The sequence below is a fragment of the Rasamsonia emersonii genome, assembly GCF_000968595.1.
Source record: "Rasamsonia emersonii CBS 393.64 chromosome Unknown ctg1118621760365, whole genome shotgun sequence".
Lineage (NCBI taxonomy): Eukaryota > Fungi > Ascomycota > Eurotiomycetes > Eurotiales > Trichocomaceae > Rasamsonia > Rasamsonia emersonii.
The window spans coordinates 20,126-38,600 of record NW_013563050.1 but is presented as its reverse complement, the minus strand read 5'-3'; the positions used below and the strand labels follow the sequence as shown (position 1 = coordinate 38,600).

The window sequence follows — 18,475 nt, the reverse complement described above, 5'->3', positions numbered from 1 at the left end:
GAAGAAGGCTGAAGCAGCCGCCCAAGCTTGCAGACTGCTCAGTAGCCAGCCTTGAAGAAATTTGAATGTCTCTGGGATTCGCATGCGAGCAAAACAAAGATGCACAGCCTGCACGGCCACAACAGGGCTGGCTGGATGTAGGTGTTGTAGCAATTCAACAACAGAAACCCATGAAGGATTGACACCTGATTCAGGGTTTATAAAAGATCAAACTCCTCCATAGTTTCCTTTTCCATTATCCAGAAGACTCGAATATGGCAATTGCGAACCATTCCTAGAATACCGGTTCCATGGCACAATCCCTTCTTTCTCGCGTGACCTCTCTACCAAACGGACAGAAATGCAAGACGGAGGAGTCCGGGAAAAGCTCTCGACGCCCGCGACCAGCAAGTTTCTCGTTCCAGAGGCAGGAGTCCAACTTGGCCTCGCTCTTCACCGGAGACCCCGTGGATCGCGACAAACCGATCAAGGCCAAGAGCGGCGAAGTCCTTGCTTTTGCATGTAGGCATGAGCGACTCTGCATGCCCGAAATGGTCTCGGATACAGTCGTCGAGAATCTGCCGACGCTGGATGACATGACGGCCTATAATGTCTCCGCAGTCCAGCAACATCATCTGTGGAAGAAGGAGATCGAGCGGCTCGTCGATGCCGTGAACCATCCCCAGACCGTTATCCAATTTGCTGGAACTGAAAGCCTGGCGACTGACACCAAGAAGGCGTACAAGAACCTGTCGTTTCTGGCCGAGAAGATGTGGCTGTGTTACAGGATCTGCACCCTCGATAACGAGTCGCTGTTGAAAGAACATATCTCGGTCCTCCACGACTCCGAAGAGCTGCAGGAGACGATCGTCGACCTGGAGCGATGGGTCGAAGGGGCCGACAACAAACCCAAACTGGCCCTCTCCAGCAAGGGCAGTCGCGAGGACTTCTTCGAACTGGTGAACTACGTGACTGTGGTGCTGGCTCGCTTCCTGTGCCGGTCAGCGTACGGACCAGAATGGCATCGCACCGTACTCGCTGCCCTGGCCAAGACATCGGCCAAGTTGAAGGTGCTCTCCTGCAAGCCCGAAGAGTATGCGGCCTCCTCGCTAGCGTCGTCGACGACGACGTCGCTTGAAGAGTGCCTGGACGCGGTGGTCCCGCAAAACACTCGACAGCAGGCAAACAGCCTCGTCCAGCCGATGGAACAGCTGCGGACTGCGCTGTCGCAGCTGGAAGCTGGCTTCCCATCGTCCGGGTCCGGGGTCGATTCCAGACACGCGAGGACGCCCTCAGACGCATCTTCTGGAGCGAAAACGCCTTGGTTCACCGGTCGATGTTCATCCTGCTCCGCTATGTCATTCTCACGCTGCGCGGCCCGAATCGGCTGCGCGCGTCGCTCAGCACGTCGTATGAACTGTGTGCGCGAGTTTATCAGATCGGGTTCGAGGAATTCTCGACGCTCGTGTACCAGGATCGCGATATTGACTTCCTCGTGTCATCGAATCTGCACGTGGTGAACGGCTCCCGGGCGGCCTTCGACCAGGTCTACCAAGTGATCAAGCATCTTCAGGAGCAGAGGCAGCAGGCTCCTCCACCTCCCCCTCCGCCGGGCTCGCCTCCGGTGGTTGGCACGGTCGTCGAATGGGATTATGGACCGAAGGCCACCAAGAACGCCGGACGCCTGGAGTTGTCGTCCGTGACCGACGCGATCAACGTCATGATCCCCATGATCCTCTCCAGCCCCGTGGTGAACAAGAACGTGGTGGACTACATCTCCGTGACCATGCACCAGTCTTCTTCTCTGGCTCACGAGCAACGGAACTTCAAGCTCCTTTCGTACAAGCAGGAGATGTTCCAGGCCTTCTTTTGCCTGGGGACCAAGGAGTTCTCGAATGCGTATGGTTGCCAGGCCCCGCGGGGACTCTGCTCCCTCTCCAAAGTCGTCATGACTCGGGAGGGCCTGCTGTCCAAGGAAGACACCGACCTGGTGGTGGGCGACGGCGTGCGGCCGCAGCGCGACAAAGGCGACTTGCGCCAGCGCGAAGAGGAGATCGTCGCTGCGAACCGGCAGATGAATGAATGGATCGTCGACGAGAAGGGGGTGATGGTGACATGCCGGGTGTACGTCTACGTGGTTCTCTGCATCGCCATCATCATGGTCGGCGGAGGCATCGCCATCGGCGTGACTCTGGGGGGCCGCCTGCCTGGCGCAGATCCGTTCTCGATCGCGACGTATTTCTGGGTGCTGGCGACATTTCTCATCCTGGTGGCCAAGAGCGTCAAGGTGACGGACTGGCCCTGGCGCGACTTCTTCCTCGGCCGGGTCTTCTGCCGCAGCGTGTCCGAACTGCACGCGGTGACCAAGGTGGATCCCCAGATCATTCTCGCCAAGTTGTTGCACGACGAACCCGCCTCGCTGCTGCAGACGCGCGGGCCTTACAACGGCGTCTTTAACCACAAGTCGGAAGACGGGTTCTCCATCGACGTGCCGCTGGCCATGAAGACGCTGCCGCTCAGTGGGCTGATCATGCTGGAGGTCCAGCGCGAGAACGGCACGGCACTGGTGTGTCTCAATGCGCGTCGCGACAACTCGGTTGCCGTGCTGCAGAATCACAATAAGGGTGTCCACACGAATATGGTGTGCGAGTATGTGCGGGGAGAAAGCCGGCTGTCGAAGCGGAAACAGCGGCTGCGGTTGACGCGCAGCAAAATGAAATGGCACCGCATCAATGGCATCTACACCAGGCAGGACCATGTCTTCGTGTAGAGGACATGAAAGGGTCTCTTGCCTCGCTTGCGCTGTTATTATGATGGTCATGGTCTTGTCCACTAGAGTTCGTGTTGTGCAGTACAGATACATACATATGCCAAGTTATCTTTAACACCAGATTTCCTACTAGGTATGTACTGTACGTACATTGTCATTTACCGTCCAGGTGGCTTCCTACCTTAGTTGTATAGGGCAGATTTCCCGAATAGGAAAAATCAGCCATACCAGGCGGATAGCTTGCGGTGTGGCGCCGGGCCCCGCGTTGCTAAATTTGCGGAGAACACTCGTATTTTTCAGCTGCAGTCGTACAAAGCGAATGGATTAGTAATTTATTTCAGGTGATTAGGATGTGATTACAGACAGCGTTGGCAGTAGAAGTTTGTCGATTTAGGTAGCAATATCCTTGGACTGGAAGTTTGTCACTGTTGCCCAAGACCATTACCCCGCCCTACATGTAGTACACCGTACCCCACTTGGAAACAAGGCTACGTAACTGGTCTACATCCGTTTGCTTATTAGATATGTGCTTTGTCAGCAACTGTTTTATTCTTCAGCCTTTGTTTTCTCAGATCCTTTTGACTATTCCAGATAATGTGTATATAATACTCCAGTCCAGTCTCAACATCCATTCTCAGCGGATATTGCCTAATCTGGTAAACCTCGGCCTAGACCAGGAGAGCTTATCCCAGGATGCCGTCCAACTTATCAATTACTTCTGGGTAGAGAAATCGATTCGATAATTTGGTGCACAGTACATCGATTTGGGACTGTCTTACATGCCAGATTTCCGATACGTATCCGTGGGGTCCAACCAACCAGCATTGCAGGCATGGGCCCTGTTGTAATAATACATAGAGCATGCATGGATGGCACAGCACATCAGCCACACCCCATGCTAACTTTTAAGTGAGCTTCTTGATAAGCGAAAATCGACGACCTGCCATGGCCTATCGATCGGATCGGCTTATCGACATTAAAATACAGGTACCCCCAAATGTTTATCTGGTTGAGACGGGTTGTGTTCTCGTATCCGTATTTAGGCTTCAAAATGGACGTTGCTTAGGATAAATAACAAGTATCGCAGGTCCTGGTGAATGCGAGCTCAACATGAGATTTGGAAGTCGGCTCCAGGAGAAGGATGCTGTCAGTTAGGAGATAATACAGATGAAACGATGTCAGTGCTTGCTCTGTACTGTACATTACGGGAATAACTTCGCTGATCGAACATAGTCACCTGGGTATATGCTGATCTGATATAAACCCTGCGACGGCTGCTTCTAAGCTATCGCGCAGATCTAACTCGGTAGTTGAGTCTGAATTCTGAAGTGGAAACGGGTACTGTTTTCTAGGAGCGATGTTTCTTTTGTCTTGTGCTTTTGATCATTTGTTAGGGTAAGAGGAAATGGGCGGGCGTATTGGGAGTAAATTTACTAAACAGGTCGAATCCTCCACCTTTTTTATTATAGATTCGGTATCTGCCGATGTGGCACCGGAGTTCCCCAATCTGAGGACTCCTCCCTTAACCCACATGTTCATTTCTGGGCTAGACCGGACGACCATGTCTTTGTTGACCACCTGGGCAAGTTTGATATCTAAGAGGCAATTCCCGCTTTCATCCAATCATTCTTTGTTTATATGTGGACGGCCTTTCCAGCAATCGCGTCTTTGACCTTGCTTGCCTTTCTTCTCGACACTCTTCGCACCTTGACAGATAGAGACAACCCTTCTCTTCGCAAGGTAGAGAGCAGACAGCACAGTGCAATACTCGTCAAAACATGCCGTGGCAGGCCAAAGCCGCCGCCAAAAGAGCGAGCGTGCTTGCAAAGATCCCCCCAGAATGGCGGTTGAGCGAGGCTGACCTGGATCGCGCCTCGAAGCAGAGAGATCTAACCGGCGCCTTCATCGAGCAATTTCTCACCGTCGAGGAGATCGCGATCATCAGCCAAGCCAGCGTCTCCCTTGTGGCGCAGATACGCGAAGGAAAGTACAGCGCAGTGCAAGTCACGCGTGCATTCTGCAAGACGGCAGCAATCGCGCATCAGATCGTAAGCGAATTTGACAGCAGCACCTCCATTCTCAGAGCTGACGACTGGCAGAACCCCTGTCTGCACGAGATCTTCTTTGACCAGGCACTCGACCGGGCAAAGGAGCTGGACGAGTATTTCGCTACTCACGGCACGACGACGGGCCCCCTTCACGGCCTCCCGATCAGTTTGAAGGACCAGTTCCATGTCAAGGGCAATGACACGACCATGGGATACGTCGGCTGGATCGGCACATACGAAGGACGTCAGGACCCAAGCTTGGTGCACAACGTGAACAGCCAGGTTGTCTCCGAGCTCCTGGGACTGGGTGCCGTTTTGTATTGCAAGGTATGCCCCGGAAGCAGCATGACGGCGGCTGATGCTAACGTTCTAGTTAGACGAGTCTTGCTCAGACGCTGCTGGTGAGTGACATCGTGCCGTTCTCAATGACTGCTCATCTGACCGTGTTGCCAGATTGGCGAGACGGCGAACAATATAATCGGACAAACGTTGAATCCTTTCAATCGGAATCTGTCCTGTGGCGGTTCTTCCGGAGGTACGACGCACCTCTCTACTTGTCAGCTCCAACTGAACTGGTGCAGGTGAAGGCGCGTTGCAAGCGTTGAGAGGTAGCTCTGTAGGCGTAGGCACCGATATAGGTATGGCGTCCCTTCTTGTCTATATTTTACGTCACTGCTTAGACATCTTTCAAGGCGGCTCTATTCGTATACCGGCAGCGTTCTGTGGAGTATTCGGCATCAAGCCCTCGCGTAACCGCTTCTCGTACAGGGATGTAGCGAACGTGGTGAGTCAGACGAGACCATGCCCCTTAACGGCATGTTGACTGGTTATATTGTAGATACCAGGACAAACGACCTACGCGTCTTCTGTCGGTTTCTTGGGCACGACCATTGACGCTCTGCGCTTGATTATGACTGCGGTCCTGTCGACACAGCCCTGGCACCGCGATCCAAGCGTTGTCCCGCTTCCCTGGCGGCAGGACATTGTGGATGCCACGCTGGTGAGAGCGACAGCAGATGGATTCGCGAATGGAGAACGGCCATTGAAGCTGGGTATCCTCTGGACGGACGGTGTCGTAACTCCACACCCGCCTATTTCCCGGGGTCTTCGTCTTGTCGTAGACGCCGTCCGGAAGGCGGGTCACCAGGCAAGTCTGCTGCTGTCCTACACAGACGCAATACTGACAGAGCATACCTAGGTAGTCGAATGGACGCCTCCGTCTCACATAACAGGGAAAAAGGTGAATGTAGGCCACCAGCCACCTCAATCAGTATACTAGGCTCAGCTCCACTAACCCACTCAACCAGCTTGGCTTCTTGACCGCGGACGGCGGGCACGACATTCACAACCAGCTCCGTCTTTCTGAAGAACCGCTGATCCCGCAGCAGCGCGAGGTCTTGCAGCTGACGGACCCCATCTCGCTTCTGGAATACCACGCCCTGACCGTCGAAGGGAGGGATTACGAGGCGGCTTACTTGGATTATTGGAACGCTACGGCCGACGAAGATGGTCTGCAACCTGTGCCCTCCTTAGGCGTCTGTCCGTTAGTAGAAAGAGATAATTGCTGACGAAAGCAAATCTATCGCAGGTCAAACCGTCGACGCGGTGATCATGCCCGTTGCGCCGCACGCGGCCGTGATTCCGGGAAAGTACTACCACACGGGTGAGCTGGCCAGACGAGTGAAACACGGAGTAGCGAGTGACAACTGACAATGACGTAAAACAAAGGCTACACCGGAGCAATCAATGTCCTAGACTACAGCAGCGTCGTGATCCCCGTCACCAAAGCCGACAAGCACCTCGACCAACGAGACAAGGACTTTGAGCCGGTGAATGAGCTCGATGCGCTGAACTGGCAGGCTTGTAAGTAGTCAATCACACCCTTCATTATACCTGAAATATATTCCATGCCATTCCATGCCATGCTAACCAAGCTCGATCCAGATGACCCGGACATCTACGACGGCGCGCCTATCGGAATCCAGATCGTGGCTAGGAAGTACGAGGAGGAAAAGGTGTGGGCAGTAGGGCGGATTGTGGACGCGATCCTGCGGACGGCTGGCATCGATGTGAATACTGGTAGTAATACTACGGGTCAATGTGCAGGAGGATGGGGGAGTAAACTCTGAACTAAATAACTCCTGGGAGCCCTAACATGATAACCACCTGGATATTTTTTTTTTGCGTGTGGGCTATCACAAGTAAAATTTACTTTCAGGGGGGTTGAATAGTTCTGTCTATTGGGGAAAAAAAAAGAATAACTCACTAGATAGGCTAGATAGACACTCTTACTCCCTAGGAACTCGCAGAGTTACACAACAGGTCACCAAAAAAAAAAGAAAAGAAAAGAAAAGGAACAGATTTTAAGCTTACTCCGTACCATTGACCATCTTCGGTACAGTACATGAACGTACCACGTGAATCTTGATCCAAAGACAGCCACGTGGTTTTTTCCTTTCCCCCTTGCTTTCCATGGTGCTGGAACCACAGAAACCCAGGGAACCGTTCTATTTTGTCATTTAGAGCATAGGGCACCCACAGTACGGAATACATACTACACACTCCATACACAAAACCCTTCCAAGGTTAATAATGATAATTCTGTAATATATATACGGTGATGTAGTCATACAGTGATAATACACCCTGCGAGTGCATTGCGTCTGTACTCAATCAATCCATCCATCAGCATCATACGGGGTACGGTGTTACGGTAGGTAGGTGTCTCCAGCGCACAGACCACTTCCTTCCAACCGGGGAAAGACACTTTCTAGGGTTATTTCTCCGGGGTACTCCATACTCCATACTCGTAATTTGGTTCGCCGTTAATTAAATTCAAGTTCGTTCGGCCAACCAAAGCCAAGCCTGCGGGTCTGCGGCAAGCTTAACTTAATCACCAAAACGGGAAGGTGGAATTTTAAAAAAATTAACCGAGATCCTTGTTGCCGAGTATGCCTACTTAGGCTACTTTCCCCGGACTTTTTTTTTGTGCTGTCACATGCTCATGCATATGCAAAATGCGGATATTCGTGTGGTTGTCTACCATGTGATGTCATGCCATGTGTATACTGTATAGAGTACGCGTGCATATGGCTGGCTACTGCAAGGAAAACAGCTCCAGAAAAAAAAAAAGAGTACTCCGTAATACTGTTCAAGGCCTATCATAACACATTGAATCCATAATCCTATCTAATACAGTCCATTCATCCATCCATTAAATTCCCATACTCTCCTTAGACAAAAAGACAGACAGAATTATAAATTCTAAAAATCATTTTTTAAATGAATATATCCCCCGGCTCCACCGGTAGCCAGTTGACCGTATATCGAATCGACCCATCCGGCATTTCCAATGGCGTGAGAATGTCCTCCTCTGCCGAATCGGAGGAGGTAGCGCCAGGGGTAGAGGTGCTAGGAGAGCTCTTGCTGCTCTCGCCATCGTAATCAAAGGGCGGTACGGAGGGTATTGATGGGATTGGTCCCAGATCTGGCGCTGAGAGGAGTCGGTACTCAATTCCGCTTTCGTTGGAGGTTGATGACGCAGTATCGGATGACGATGGCGGTGATGAGAACGACGATAAGGAGGATGAGGACGAGGAGGATGGCGAGGAGAGAGGAGATGATAGTCTGGTGCTGAATCGTCGGTCTTCTGGAGAGGGGGTAGGATCGTCTAGCCACGGAGGGACGTCGTTTGTCGCATTCGCTGAACGGGAGATAGAGTCCGACTGGCGAGAAGAGGGTCCTGTTTTGAAGCGTTTGGATGGTCTGTCGCAGACATCCACGTCGTTGTAGCGATGTTGGTCGATTGTCGAATCGCTGCTGCCATTGTCGCTGGCTTGATTCGTAGACACAGACTCTGAGGTGGATATTGTCCTGCACGATCGCCGTTTTGGAGCTTGCTTCTGAGTGACAGATTGTCGAGTATGCGAGTAACGCGATTTTTCCGACGAGACACGATTCTGCGAATCGAGCGGACTTCTCAACGTCAGCCTTGCCATCCGATTTCAACATGATCACGTGTGTAAGTACCTCGTCAGGATCCCCTGGCCCGACAATTCCAAATTCTGTGCCTGCAGAGGCAGACTATACTCTGGAATCGGCGACCAGCCACTCGCCAACTCGAACGGATTCCATAATGATGCGTTGTTCTCGATTTCGCTGCTTTCGTCGTGCGTCAATTGCCAGCTGTATGCCTCCTCGCTGCCGGGCAGAGACGGCGGGAGGAACAGTGATTGATCCCAGTCGAGTATCTTGTCATTGATGCCAAATTCGTAGCCCGTCAGACTGTCTGCCCAGTCGACTGGTAATGGGAAGCTGTCCCAGTCGGATGGACGGGTTGACAGGGTCATTGCGCAGAATCAGAGACGAGACTCGCGTGTTGACAATTGGCCGTTGCAGCTCACTTGGCTCTGAGCAGGTAAAAAAAAAATATCGCTATGCTATCTCCCACTCGACAGACAACAACACATAATCAGACAAACTAAAGGCAATTTCACTGCAGAGAGTCGTGGTAGAACAAAAAAAAGTCGGCTCCGTCAGCTCAAGCTACGCGCAGTAGATAAAAAAAACCGGGGAAGGCGAGAACATATATAAACCCCGCAATAACTAAAGCTATGAAACGAATTGGCCAGTAGAATCCTGCCCACGCATCCTACGGCATACCTAGCTAGCAGTCATTATTAGGAGTCATCAACTACGGAGTACAGTTGCTTGCTAACACGCTGAGGTCATAGCTCTTTCTGAGCGAGAAGAGCTAGAACGAAGCTAAAATCCGACTGGTCGGTTGTGTCTAGATCGGTAAATTTCAGTCTACTAATTAAGCTGTCTGTACCTGGCCCTCCACACCCAGCTCAACGGGTCAACAAAAGATCAACGAACGGAATGAATGCTAATCGGAACACGAGGAACTAAGATGAACGAGGTCAGGGGGTATTCGTTTCCACTGGCTCAAGTATTCGTTTTTTTTTTTTCGTCGAGTCAGTCCTGAGTACTTACGCGCCCGAGTCGGCAACGGCTAAGGTCTGTGCCGGCCTAGACCAACGGATCTAATTAACCGAACCGAACCGACCGAGCGGTTGTTTCTTAAATTGCCGTAAGAAAAATAATGCTGCTTGCTGCAAAGCTGTAGTTGTATTAACAGAAAAAAAGGAAAAAATAAATACCCAGCTGAATGAAGTTACTAGTTACGAACAATAGGAAAAATAACAATAACAATAATAATAACTCCGTGATCAAGGGCTGATCGACTGGCAGGAGGAAAATTCCCGAAATTAACCGAACCGAACCCGACCGACCGACCGATCGATCGGCTTCCCCGCAATCCTGCTCCATGAGGCCTCCGCGTGACCTCCATGTCTGGTCCACCTGGACGTCCAGGCCAGGAACGACGAGACGAGTCGACGACTGGTTCTTACGCAACCTACCTGGTAGGCAGGTATTAGTAGTTATCTAGGTACCTGAGGACAATAGAGCTGGTCGTCTTATCTGATCGATCGGATCGAATTGATGATCGTCAGGGGATGTCCAATCGAATCGCCTTGAGATTTTTATTTCAGTCTCGTTATTCTTACGTAGTGTATCTATCGACGGTTTAAAGAGGGGAGGTTATAGGAGTGAATAAATAATTCTATCTAGTAGGGTAACTCGGCTGAGGAAGTGTCCTACTTTTGTGAGATTTCAGTTGGGTATATTATATCTGTTTTGGACATCTGATTCATTACTATAGATACAACTATGTAGTTAGTATTAGACAAATATATGACCTACGGTGGAGATACACCGTACATTTTCAGACCTCATCATGTAGTACTATACAACATACATACCAGCTGCCAGCTACAACGCCAACCCCGTCCCATTCCTCGTCCACCGATACAACGCCAGCACCGCCTTCCTGCGATGCCGGATCTCGCTGTGGTTGACGGGCCGCCCCCTCGCCTGCGCCACCGCGCTGCGCATCACCTGCCGGAAATTCCGCTGGTACTCCGTGTTGAGCGTCACGACGCACGACTCGGTCGCTCGGATCACCACCTCGCACGCCTTCAGGATCCCCTCGCCCGCTTCCTTCTGCAGCCGCTCCACGATCAGCAGCAGCAGGAAACTGCCCTGCAGCAGCTGGATGCCGAAGAAGTACGGCATGAAGCTGACGTCCGGGTCGTAGTGCAGGATCTGCTCCAGCGCGTTCGCCGCCTCGAGCGCGTGCGAGATGGTCGACGCAAACGTCGGCGACGACGTCCAGAAGTCCTTGTCCTCCAGCAACGACACCGGGTCCCATTTGCCCATCAGCAGAATGTGCAGCACGTGCACCACGTACGACGCATATGCCACCACTGTCTGTGTGTGCCAGGCATGGTACGACGAATAATTCGCGTCGACGGACGGCTGCTCGGGGACCATCGGGGCCGACAGTGACGGAGGCGGTTGGGGCTGGATGGGCTCCGGCCCGCTCGAAGCGGCGAACGTCTGCAACGTTGACTTGTAAATGTCGAGCTGGCGCAGCACCTCGCTGACCTGCACGTCCCAGGCTTCTTTGCCCTGAAGGCGGACGCCCAGCATCGGGTGGTTCTTCGCCTGGTTGAGGTTGATCAACTCGCCCGTGATGGTCATCAAGGGCAGGAAAAAGCCAAAGATGGAGTGGTCGTTGCAGGCGAAATTGGGGAACACGCGGCGTTTGTTCTTGTCGCCCGAGATCAAACACTGCGGGCCGTCGGGCTTGGGACTGTTGCTGTGCACGTCGCCCGCCTGCCACGGCCCTTCCTCCAGGGGCAGCAGCAGATCCTCGCATTCGGCATCCAGCAACGCCAGCGGCCGGTTGTAGCACAGCGCCAGATGCCGGTCCATGATGTACAGAAGCCACCAGGTGCGCCGCCGCTCCTCGCGATGCTCTTCCGTCATCATGTTCGGACGATGGCGCGTCCGATCACAGACGCAGTTCAGACTCGGGCGAGCATATTCGCCGCGATCGTCGGAGACGGAGCCGAATCCCGCACTGTCGGTGAAGTCGAATGGACGGCCGCTGTTGCTGTCAAAATTCGGAGTAACCTCCACTTCCTGGTTCAGCCGCAATTCTCGCGCCAGCGTGAAGGCGGCATGCCACCTTGACTCACCGTCAGACCTGAACTCCCAGTCAGAAATTCCGAAAAACTTACCATCGCATGCTGGCTGCCTTTTGCTCGCTGGCTGACACGATCGAGGCCACATGGATGTAGGTAATGATGTCGTCTAGAGAACCTGCCGGACCGACCAAACCTCGATCATCCCCGCCTTCTTCGAACGAATGCGTCCTGCCGTCATGAGCGGCGTTGGGAGAGGTGTACTCGTTTTCGCCCGTCGTGACGTCTTCCCCTTTAAACGAAACGTGGATCAACGGCCTCAGCAGACGGACCGTCAGGGCACACAAAAACTGACAGATCTTCCTCCGCTTCATTGGCGAGATGGAGAGGGCAAACGCACGGTCATCCAGGGCAGCGACCCAGAGCATGCTCGCCAGGAGAGCTGGGCTGCTGGGTCGTGGGTTGTCGCGACTGAGGAAGGAGGCCTTGCGCACGACATAGCAGTGGATGTGATGGCAGACAGGATGCATGAGAGTGGAGAAGGCGCTGGTGAAGTAGAGTTCCAGCAAATCGTAGACGAGATTTCGGGACAGATACGGCTCTAGGAATGGCATCAAAGGCTGCAACACGGGGTATTTCAGAGGTGGCTCTGTGGTCCCTGACCCCGGAGCAGGATTCATTCTCTGGCGAGAGACTGATCGCGGAAGCTGATACCCGCCGATTTCGGCCGTCCCCATCATCTCCAAGGGGACGCTGAACGGCCCGTCCGACAAGCCCATGTTTGCAAATAGATCGTAAGAATATGGGGCCTGGAAGCCATTCGAGGCGGACATCCAGTCGTCTGAAATGTTTCCCCCGGCTGCTGTATCTTTCGGTGACGTTTGCAGGTCTGCGACTGACCGCTGTTCTCCAATGCTAGGTGCTGAGGGGGGGGGAAGGACGGTTTCGGCCGCGCCGGGAGAGCGATGGAAATTCGACGCAGGAGAATCATTCTGCAAGGGCGAAGTGGCCGTGATGGCTGCATCTGGGGGATTTGCGGTCACCGTCTTGTCTCGATTAGAAAGAGTTTCTCCTGTCGCTGCCCTCGCGTTTGTGTTTTTGCGGGGGATCCGTCCGCGCTTCCTGCGCTCTCGCGTGAGTTCACATCGTATGCGACTTCCCACACACCGTGTGCAGGGGAATGCGCGATCGCATCTCACCCGCCGGGCATGGCAGGCGTCGCAGGCGACGCGGTTGCGACGCCATCGCTTTTTCTGGCCATTGGCATTGTCCTGCTCCGGCGAAGCTGGCGACTGTTCATTCTCAGGCCGGGCAGTCGCCATTTCCAAGCCTCATTGAGAGGCACTGAACCAGTCTGGCTTCAGACAGAAATTGGAGAGGTTCTGGATGGAAAGCTGCGATAATCACGGTCTGGCTTCGAGGAGCGATCTCGTCTGACTACGGCGAAATGGGCGAAGCAGCCTCACCGCATCGGGGATTGAACATGGATCGGACGCCGACTTAAGGGCACGACTCGGCTGAGTTGGCGGTGTCGCAAAGGACCATGGCCACGTTGACACACAATGGCGTGGACAGAGTGCTTCGAGGGGCAGTGGCGAGAGGAGAGATGAAGACAGAGAGTATTCTCGATGGTGCGATGCGGAATCCAGCCGAATCCATGCGGAGTCCCGGCGGCAGGCCTGGGCACGTGGCCGCTGCGGGGTTTGCCCCAAAACTGCCACCGGGGACTCGCCCTGGCCAATCACGTGGAGGACCACGATGAGCATCCAAGGAGCAGAACGTTCCTGGGAATCGAAATCAACGTCTGTACTGTACAAGCAGACAGCAGTCTCAGAAACAGATTGACCGCTATCTACCCCACGCAAAAAGCTCACATTTTCTCTTTGTAAAACACGACTTTTCTTTAAAAAAAAAGAACGCTTATTGCTTGGTTTTCCTTAGGTGGGCGAGTCGGCGCCTGCATATAGATAGATTGTCTGCCGTCAGGTGACACTCGTAGGGCTTAGGGCTCAGGGCAAGGGTTCTGGCAGCTCACCTGCTACCCACAGCAGATCGTTTCAATCCACGGAGTACTCCGTATAAGCATCAACTCGTCCTCTCCGACTCTCATTCCGATTAGCTGTTCGATAACATCTGTTCAGTGGAACGTGCCAGCCTGAGCGCGGCTGGCTGGAGCCATTGCGGAGAAGCTGCACTAGCGCCCTTAGTCCCTTGCAGGATCACTGGGCCATTCGCTCTCGCGTCAAGCTACGTGCCATCGCGCGCCCCGATCCGGCAATCGGGCTGTCCATCCCGAGTTTAACCCCTCTCGCGCGCATGCAGCTGTCCAGAAGATTGTCTTGGGAGATGTCACCCTGATATCTGCTGGGATAAAATTCTCCGCTGTCACCATGTCACCTGTCGATCACCGTCTCCGGACGCGTCTCTCTCTCCTCTGCCACGCATCTGGCGAGGCATATGCAATTGGATCCTGCTTCACGCATCTCCTGGCTTGATCGCGTGCATGTTTCCATTGAGAAGGAGACCCGTGAGCGGACGCTCCGGGGTGGAATGGACGTTGTTGATCCTCGCGGTCGGCACCACCGCCGGGCTGGCTACTGCAGCAGCCAGTTTTGATCCCCTCAGCTATGTCGACCCCCTGATCGGATCGGACAATGGAGGCAACGTGTTTGCCGGCGCCAGTCTGCCCTACGGCATGGCCAAGGCGGTCGCAGACGTCAACGGCCAGAACACGGGCGGCTTCGCGACGGACGGCAGCCAGGTGACGGGATTCTCGACGATGCACGACTCGGGCACTGGGGGGAATCCGTCCCTGGGCACCTTTCCTCTCTTCCCGCAGTACTGTCCAAACGACGTGATCGACAATTGCAAGTTCCCCATCGGCGATCGTGCCGTCGGTTACGTGAACAGTTCTGTCGTGGCGACTCCGGGCTATTTCGCCCTGTCCTTGGAGAGCGGCATCCATGCGGAGATGACCACGACTGAGCATGCTGCTCTGTACAGATTCACTTTTCCGGAAACGACAAACAACGGCTCTGCGCTGCATCCCCTGGTGATGTTAGATCTGACGGACCTTGCACAGAGCCGCCAGAACGCCTCGATTGGCATCGATCCCTCTACAGGGAGAATCCGCGCCAACGGGACTTTCCTGCCCAGCTTCGGCGCGGGATCCTACCGATCCTACGTCTGCGTCGACTTCGCCGGTGCCGATGTCTATGATAATGGGATGTGGGTGAATAACCGCGGCGGCACGGAGCCGAAAGAGCTGTTTGTGACACGCGGGTTCAACAATTTCTATCTCCAGGCGGGCGGATGGGTGCGATTTGGCCGTCCGAGCAACGGGGTCTTGTACGCGCGCGTGGGAGTCAGCCTGATCAGCAGCGACAAGGCCTGCCAGAACGCAGAAAAAGAAATTCCCCAGCCAACCAGTGACTTTGACCGCATCAGACAAGCTGCAGAAAGCGCCTGGAGAAAGCAACTCAGCCCGGTTTCGGTGCAGCCTGGCGGCGCAAGCGAGGACTTGCAGAAGATGTTCTGGAGCGCTATTTACCGCACGATGCTCTCTCCGCAGGACTACACGGGGGAAAACCCGCTCTGGGAGAGCAGCGAGCCGTATTATGACTCGTTCTACTGGTAGGTGACTCTCCGAAGCAGATTAATATATACGCGTCTGTCTGTATCTTTGGGTGGCTGACATTCTGCAGCATCTGGGACTCATTCCGAGTCGCTCATCCACTGCTGACAATCCTCGATCCCAGCTCCCAGTCGAGAATGGTTCGCAGCTTGCTCGACACGTACAAACATGAAGGATGGCTGCCGGACTGCCGGATGAGCCTGTGCAAGGGCTGGACCCAGGGAGGATCAAATGCCGATGTGGTACTGGCGGATGCCTTTGTGAAGAACCTGACCGGGATCGACTGGGAGCTGGCGTACGAGGCGATGGTCAACGACGCGGAGAACGAGCCTCTCGAGTGGTCGTACCAGGGACGTGGCGGTCTGATGAGCTGGAAGCGGCTGAACTACATTCCTTATCTGGACTACGACTACCTCGGGTTTGGCACCAATTCTCGGTCTATCTCCCGCACCGTGGAGTACGCGTACAACGACTTCTGTGTGGCGACTGTTGGCAAGGGACTAGGCAAGGACAACTACACGACATATCTGTCGCGCTCGAACAACTGGCAGAATCTCTTCAAGCCCGACCAGAACTCGACCATTAACGGCACCGACACGGGCTTCAAAGGTTTCTTCCAGCCCAAGTATCTGAACGGTACCTGGGGGTTCCAGGATCCGATCGCGTGCAGCCCGCTGGCTGGGTTTTGCTCGCTGACGACGAACCCTTCCGAGACGTTTGAGTCGAGTGTGTGGGAGTATCAATTGTAGGTGGCACCCTCACCAGGAGTACTCGTAATTGCTTTCTAACTTGCTATGTGTATAGTTTCGCTCCGCACGACATGGCCACTCTGATCAAAATGCTTGGAGGACCAGACTCATTCGTAGCGCGTCTGAACTTCTTCCACACGTCGGGACTGGCCGACATCGGCAACGAGCCAGTCTTTCTGACGGTCTTCCAATACCACTATGCCGGACGACCCGGTCTGTCGACAGCACGCGTGCACAGCTACATCCCATCATCTTTCAACGCGTCGAGAGACGGGTTGCCGGGGAACGACGACTCAGGCGCCATGGCGTCATTCACGATCTTCTCGATGATAGGCCTGTTCCCCAACGCGGGGCAGAACGTGTACCTGATCACGACGCCGTTCTTCGAGTCCGTCAGCATCACGCACCCGGAGACAAACCGGACGGCGACGGTGCGGGTCGTCAATTTCGACCCCACCTACAAGAACGTGTATATCGTGAATGCGACCCTGAATGGGCAGCCCTACACCAAGAACTGGATTGGTCATGAGTTCTTTACCCAGGGCATGACGCTGGAGCTGACGGTGGGGCCGAGCGAAGAGGAGAGTACTTGGGGGAAAGCGCCAGAGGATCTCCCGCCGAGTTTGTCGTCGGTGTTATCATCGTCAGTATCAACATATGAGCAGGGATTCTAGTTTGGCAAGAAGTAATATATCCATCTATTTATCTAAGCATTACATCTTAGATAGTTTAACTGATTTCTAGAATGAATGTATTTATCTTACTAAATAGACATCAGCTTGTCTATGGAAAATTCCCTCCCTGTCAACGCTCAGGACGCTCTTCAGACCTGACTTCTATCATGCCCAGCAGCCTGTATCCTCTCCCACGCGCCCCTCAGCATTTCCTCGACAGAGACAAACTTCAGATCCGGAAACCGCCGATTCCAATCCGGCTGCATATCGATCATCCCGTTGTGGATCCCCAACACCCACCCGGTGAGGAATGGGATAAGGAGGGTGTCGACCTGCTCCGGGGTGATTTTCTTGGCGAATGTAGGGATCCAGCTAGATTTGAATTGGCCGGCTTGTAGGTCGGAGACGTGGAGACGGTCGAGGTGGAATTTTTGCCTGGAATGAATGCATATGCGTGTCAGGGACAAAGCAAAGGAAGGACAGGGGGGTGACGTTACCAGTGATCCTCTCCGCAAGATGGATGATTTCCATCATGCTGGTCTTTTCGCCGACGATACCGCCGCCGTTATGAGGAGACAACGGCTCGACAGAGTCGATTGCGCGCGCAACGACTTTGGCGACGTCGTTTGCGGCCGTCACGACCATGGGAGCCAGGTCATCCTCGACGACAATTGCACGGGCACCGACGAGGTCAAAGAACATCGGGAATGTGGACATGTGCTTGGAGGGAGGGCAGGGATGGGCGAGATAGTCCATCAACAAGCCTGGTTGGAAGAGGGCGTATTCGAGGACCTGATAAAAGTTAATCTGATGATTCTTTACCATTCGGATGTCATAGGGGTACTCACCGTCTTCTCCCTGTTAATTTCCTCCAGATAGTCCAGAACCGGCTCCTTGATGGCTTACATTGCAATCCCAGACCTGACCTTTCTAGTCGACTCGACAAGTCAATACAGATCAACCTGAAAGGAAACACCTGAAAGGCCTGACAGTATAGAATCGACCTACCCAGCCCATTCACTAGGCGCAAACCGCTTTACACCCGCCGCAACACAGGCATCAATCAATGCCTTCTGGCACCGACTCTCAGGGTCGCTGGTAGGGCTGATAAAGGCGAGGACCGTATGCGCGCCCTGCAGGTTTCTCACCAGGGCGGCATGGTCGGTGTAGTCTGTGACTTTGACTGCTTTGACGTTGGGGATTTGAAGGGTTGAGGGGTCCTATGATAGGTAATCGCCAATTAGCATGTAAATAGATAGATACACCATTTTAATGAAGTGTTGATGTTGCATACCTTTCTCGTCCAGACTATCACTTCATGCTTTCCCTGCGAAGCGAGTTCCTCGGTGATAAAGCGACCGACGCCTAGAGAGCATGTTCAGGTCTGTTCTCTCTTCGAGACTGATTGATGACAATGACTTGCGCCCAGCACCGCCGATAATGACGACTCGCACCATGGTTGTTCGTCAGAGATACAGAATCTTAGTTGATGGTATCTTGTCTGAAGAGGATTTCAATTCAGATTCTTCTGTCGCAAATCCCCAGGACTGCCGCCTTATATAGTATACA

General features: G+C 53.6%; 6 protein-coding genes across 6 annotated transcripts; 3 read left to right on the top strand and 3 right to left on the bottom strand.

Annotated features, from left to right (window-relative positions):
- Nucleotides 1-290: 290 nt before the first annotated feature.
- T310_6121 (uncharacterized protein) lies at nucleotides 291-2,749 on the top strand (the record flags this gene model as incomplete). The annotated part of the gene is made up of 2 exons (XM_013471049.1): nucleotides 291-1,072; nucleotides 1,120-2,749. 2 exons carry the CDS (start codon nucleotides 291-293, stop codon nucleotides 2,747-2,749), a joined length of 2,412 nt encoding a protein of 803 aa, XP_013326503.1.
- Nucleotides 2,750-4,527: 1,778 nt separating this feature from the next.
- Nucleotides 4,528-6,926, top strand: T310_6120 (uncharacterized protein; the record flags this gene model as incomplete). The annotated part of the gene is made up of 10 exons (XM_013471048.1): nucleotides 4,528-5,124; nucleotides 5,175-5,198; nucleotides 5,251-5,332; nucleotides 5,379-5,581; nucleotides 5,636-5,797; nucleotides 5,996-6,043; nucleotides 6,105-6,336; nucleotides 6,386-6,460; nucleotides 6,526-6,660; nucleotides 6,742-6,926. 10 exons carry the CDS (start codon nucleotides 4,528-4,530, stop codon nucleotides 6,924-6,926), a joined length of 1,743 nt encoding a protein of 580 aa, XP_013326502.1.
- Nucleotides 6,927-8,075: 1,149 nt separating this feature from the next.
- T310_6119 (uncharacterized protein) lies at nucleotides 8,076-9,146 on the bottom strand (the record flags this gene model as incomplete). Its single annotated transcript, XM_013471047.1, has 2 exons — nucleotides 8,076-8,772; nucleotides 8,827-9,146. 2 exons carry the CDS (start codon nucleotides 9,144-9,146, stop codon nucleotides 8,076-8,078), a joined length of 1,017 nt encoding a protein of 338 aa, XP_013326501.1.
- A 1,486-nt stretch (nucleotides 9,147-10,632) lies between these two features.
- Nucleotides 10,633-13,171, bottom strand: T310_6118 (XlnR/XyrI; the record flags this gene model as incomplete). Its single annotated transcript, XM_013471046.1, has 2 exons — nucleotides 10,633-11,893; nucleotides 11,946-13,171. 2 exons carry the CDS (start codon nucleotides 13,169-13,171, stop codon nucleotides 10,633-10,635), a joined length of 2,487 nt encoding a protein of 828 aa, XP_013326500.1.
- A 1,181-nt stretch (nucleotides 13,172-14,352) lies between these two features.
- On the top strand, nucleotides 14,353-16,906 carry T310_6117 (alpha-1,2-mannosidase; the record flags this gene model as incomplete). The annotated part of the gene is made up of 3 exons (XM_013471045.1): nucleotides 14,353-15,482; nucleotides 15,554-16,228; nucleotides 16,288-16,906. The coding sequence occupies 3 exons, from the start codon at nucleotides 14,353-14,355 to the stop codon at nucleotides 16,904-16,906; spliced, it is 2,424 nt and encodes an 807-aa protein (XP_013326499.1).
- A 372-nt stretch (nucleotides 16,907-17,278) lies between these two features.
- On the bottom strand, nucleotides 17,279-18,363 carry T310_6116 (uncharacterized protein; the record flags this gene model as incomplete). Its single annotated transcript, XM_013471044.1, has 5 exons — nucleotides 17,279-17,698; nucleotides 17,755-17,764; nucleotides 17,813-17,836; nucleotides 17,915-18,126; nucleotides 18,361-18,363. 5 exons carry the CDS (start codon nucleotides 18,361-18,363, stop codon nucleotides 17,279-17,281), a joined length of 669 nt encoding a protein of 222 aa, XP_013326498.1.
- Between the last annotated feature and the right edge of the window lie 112 nt (nucleotides 18,364-18,475).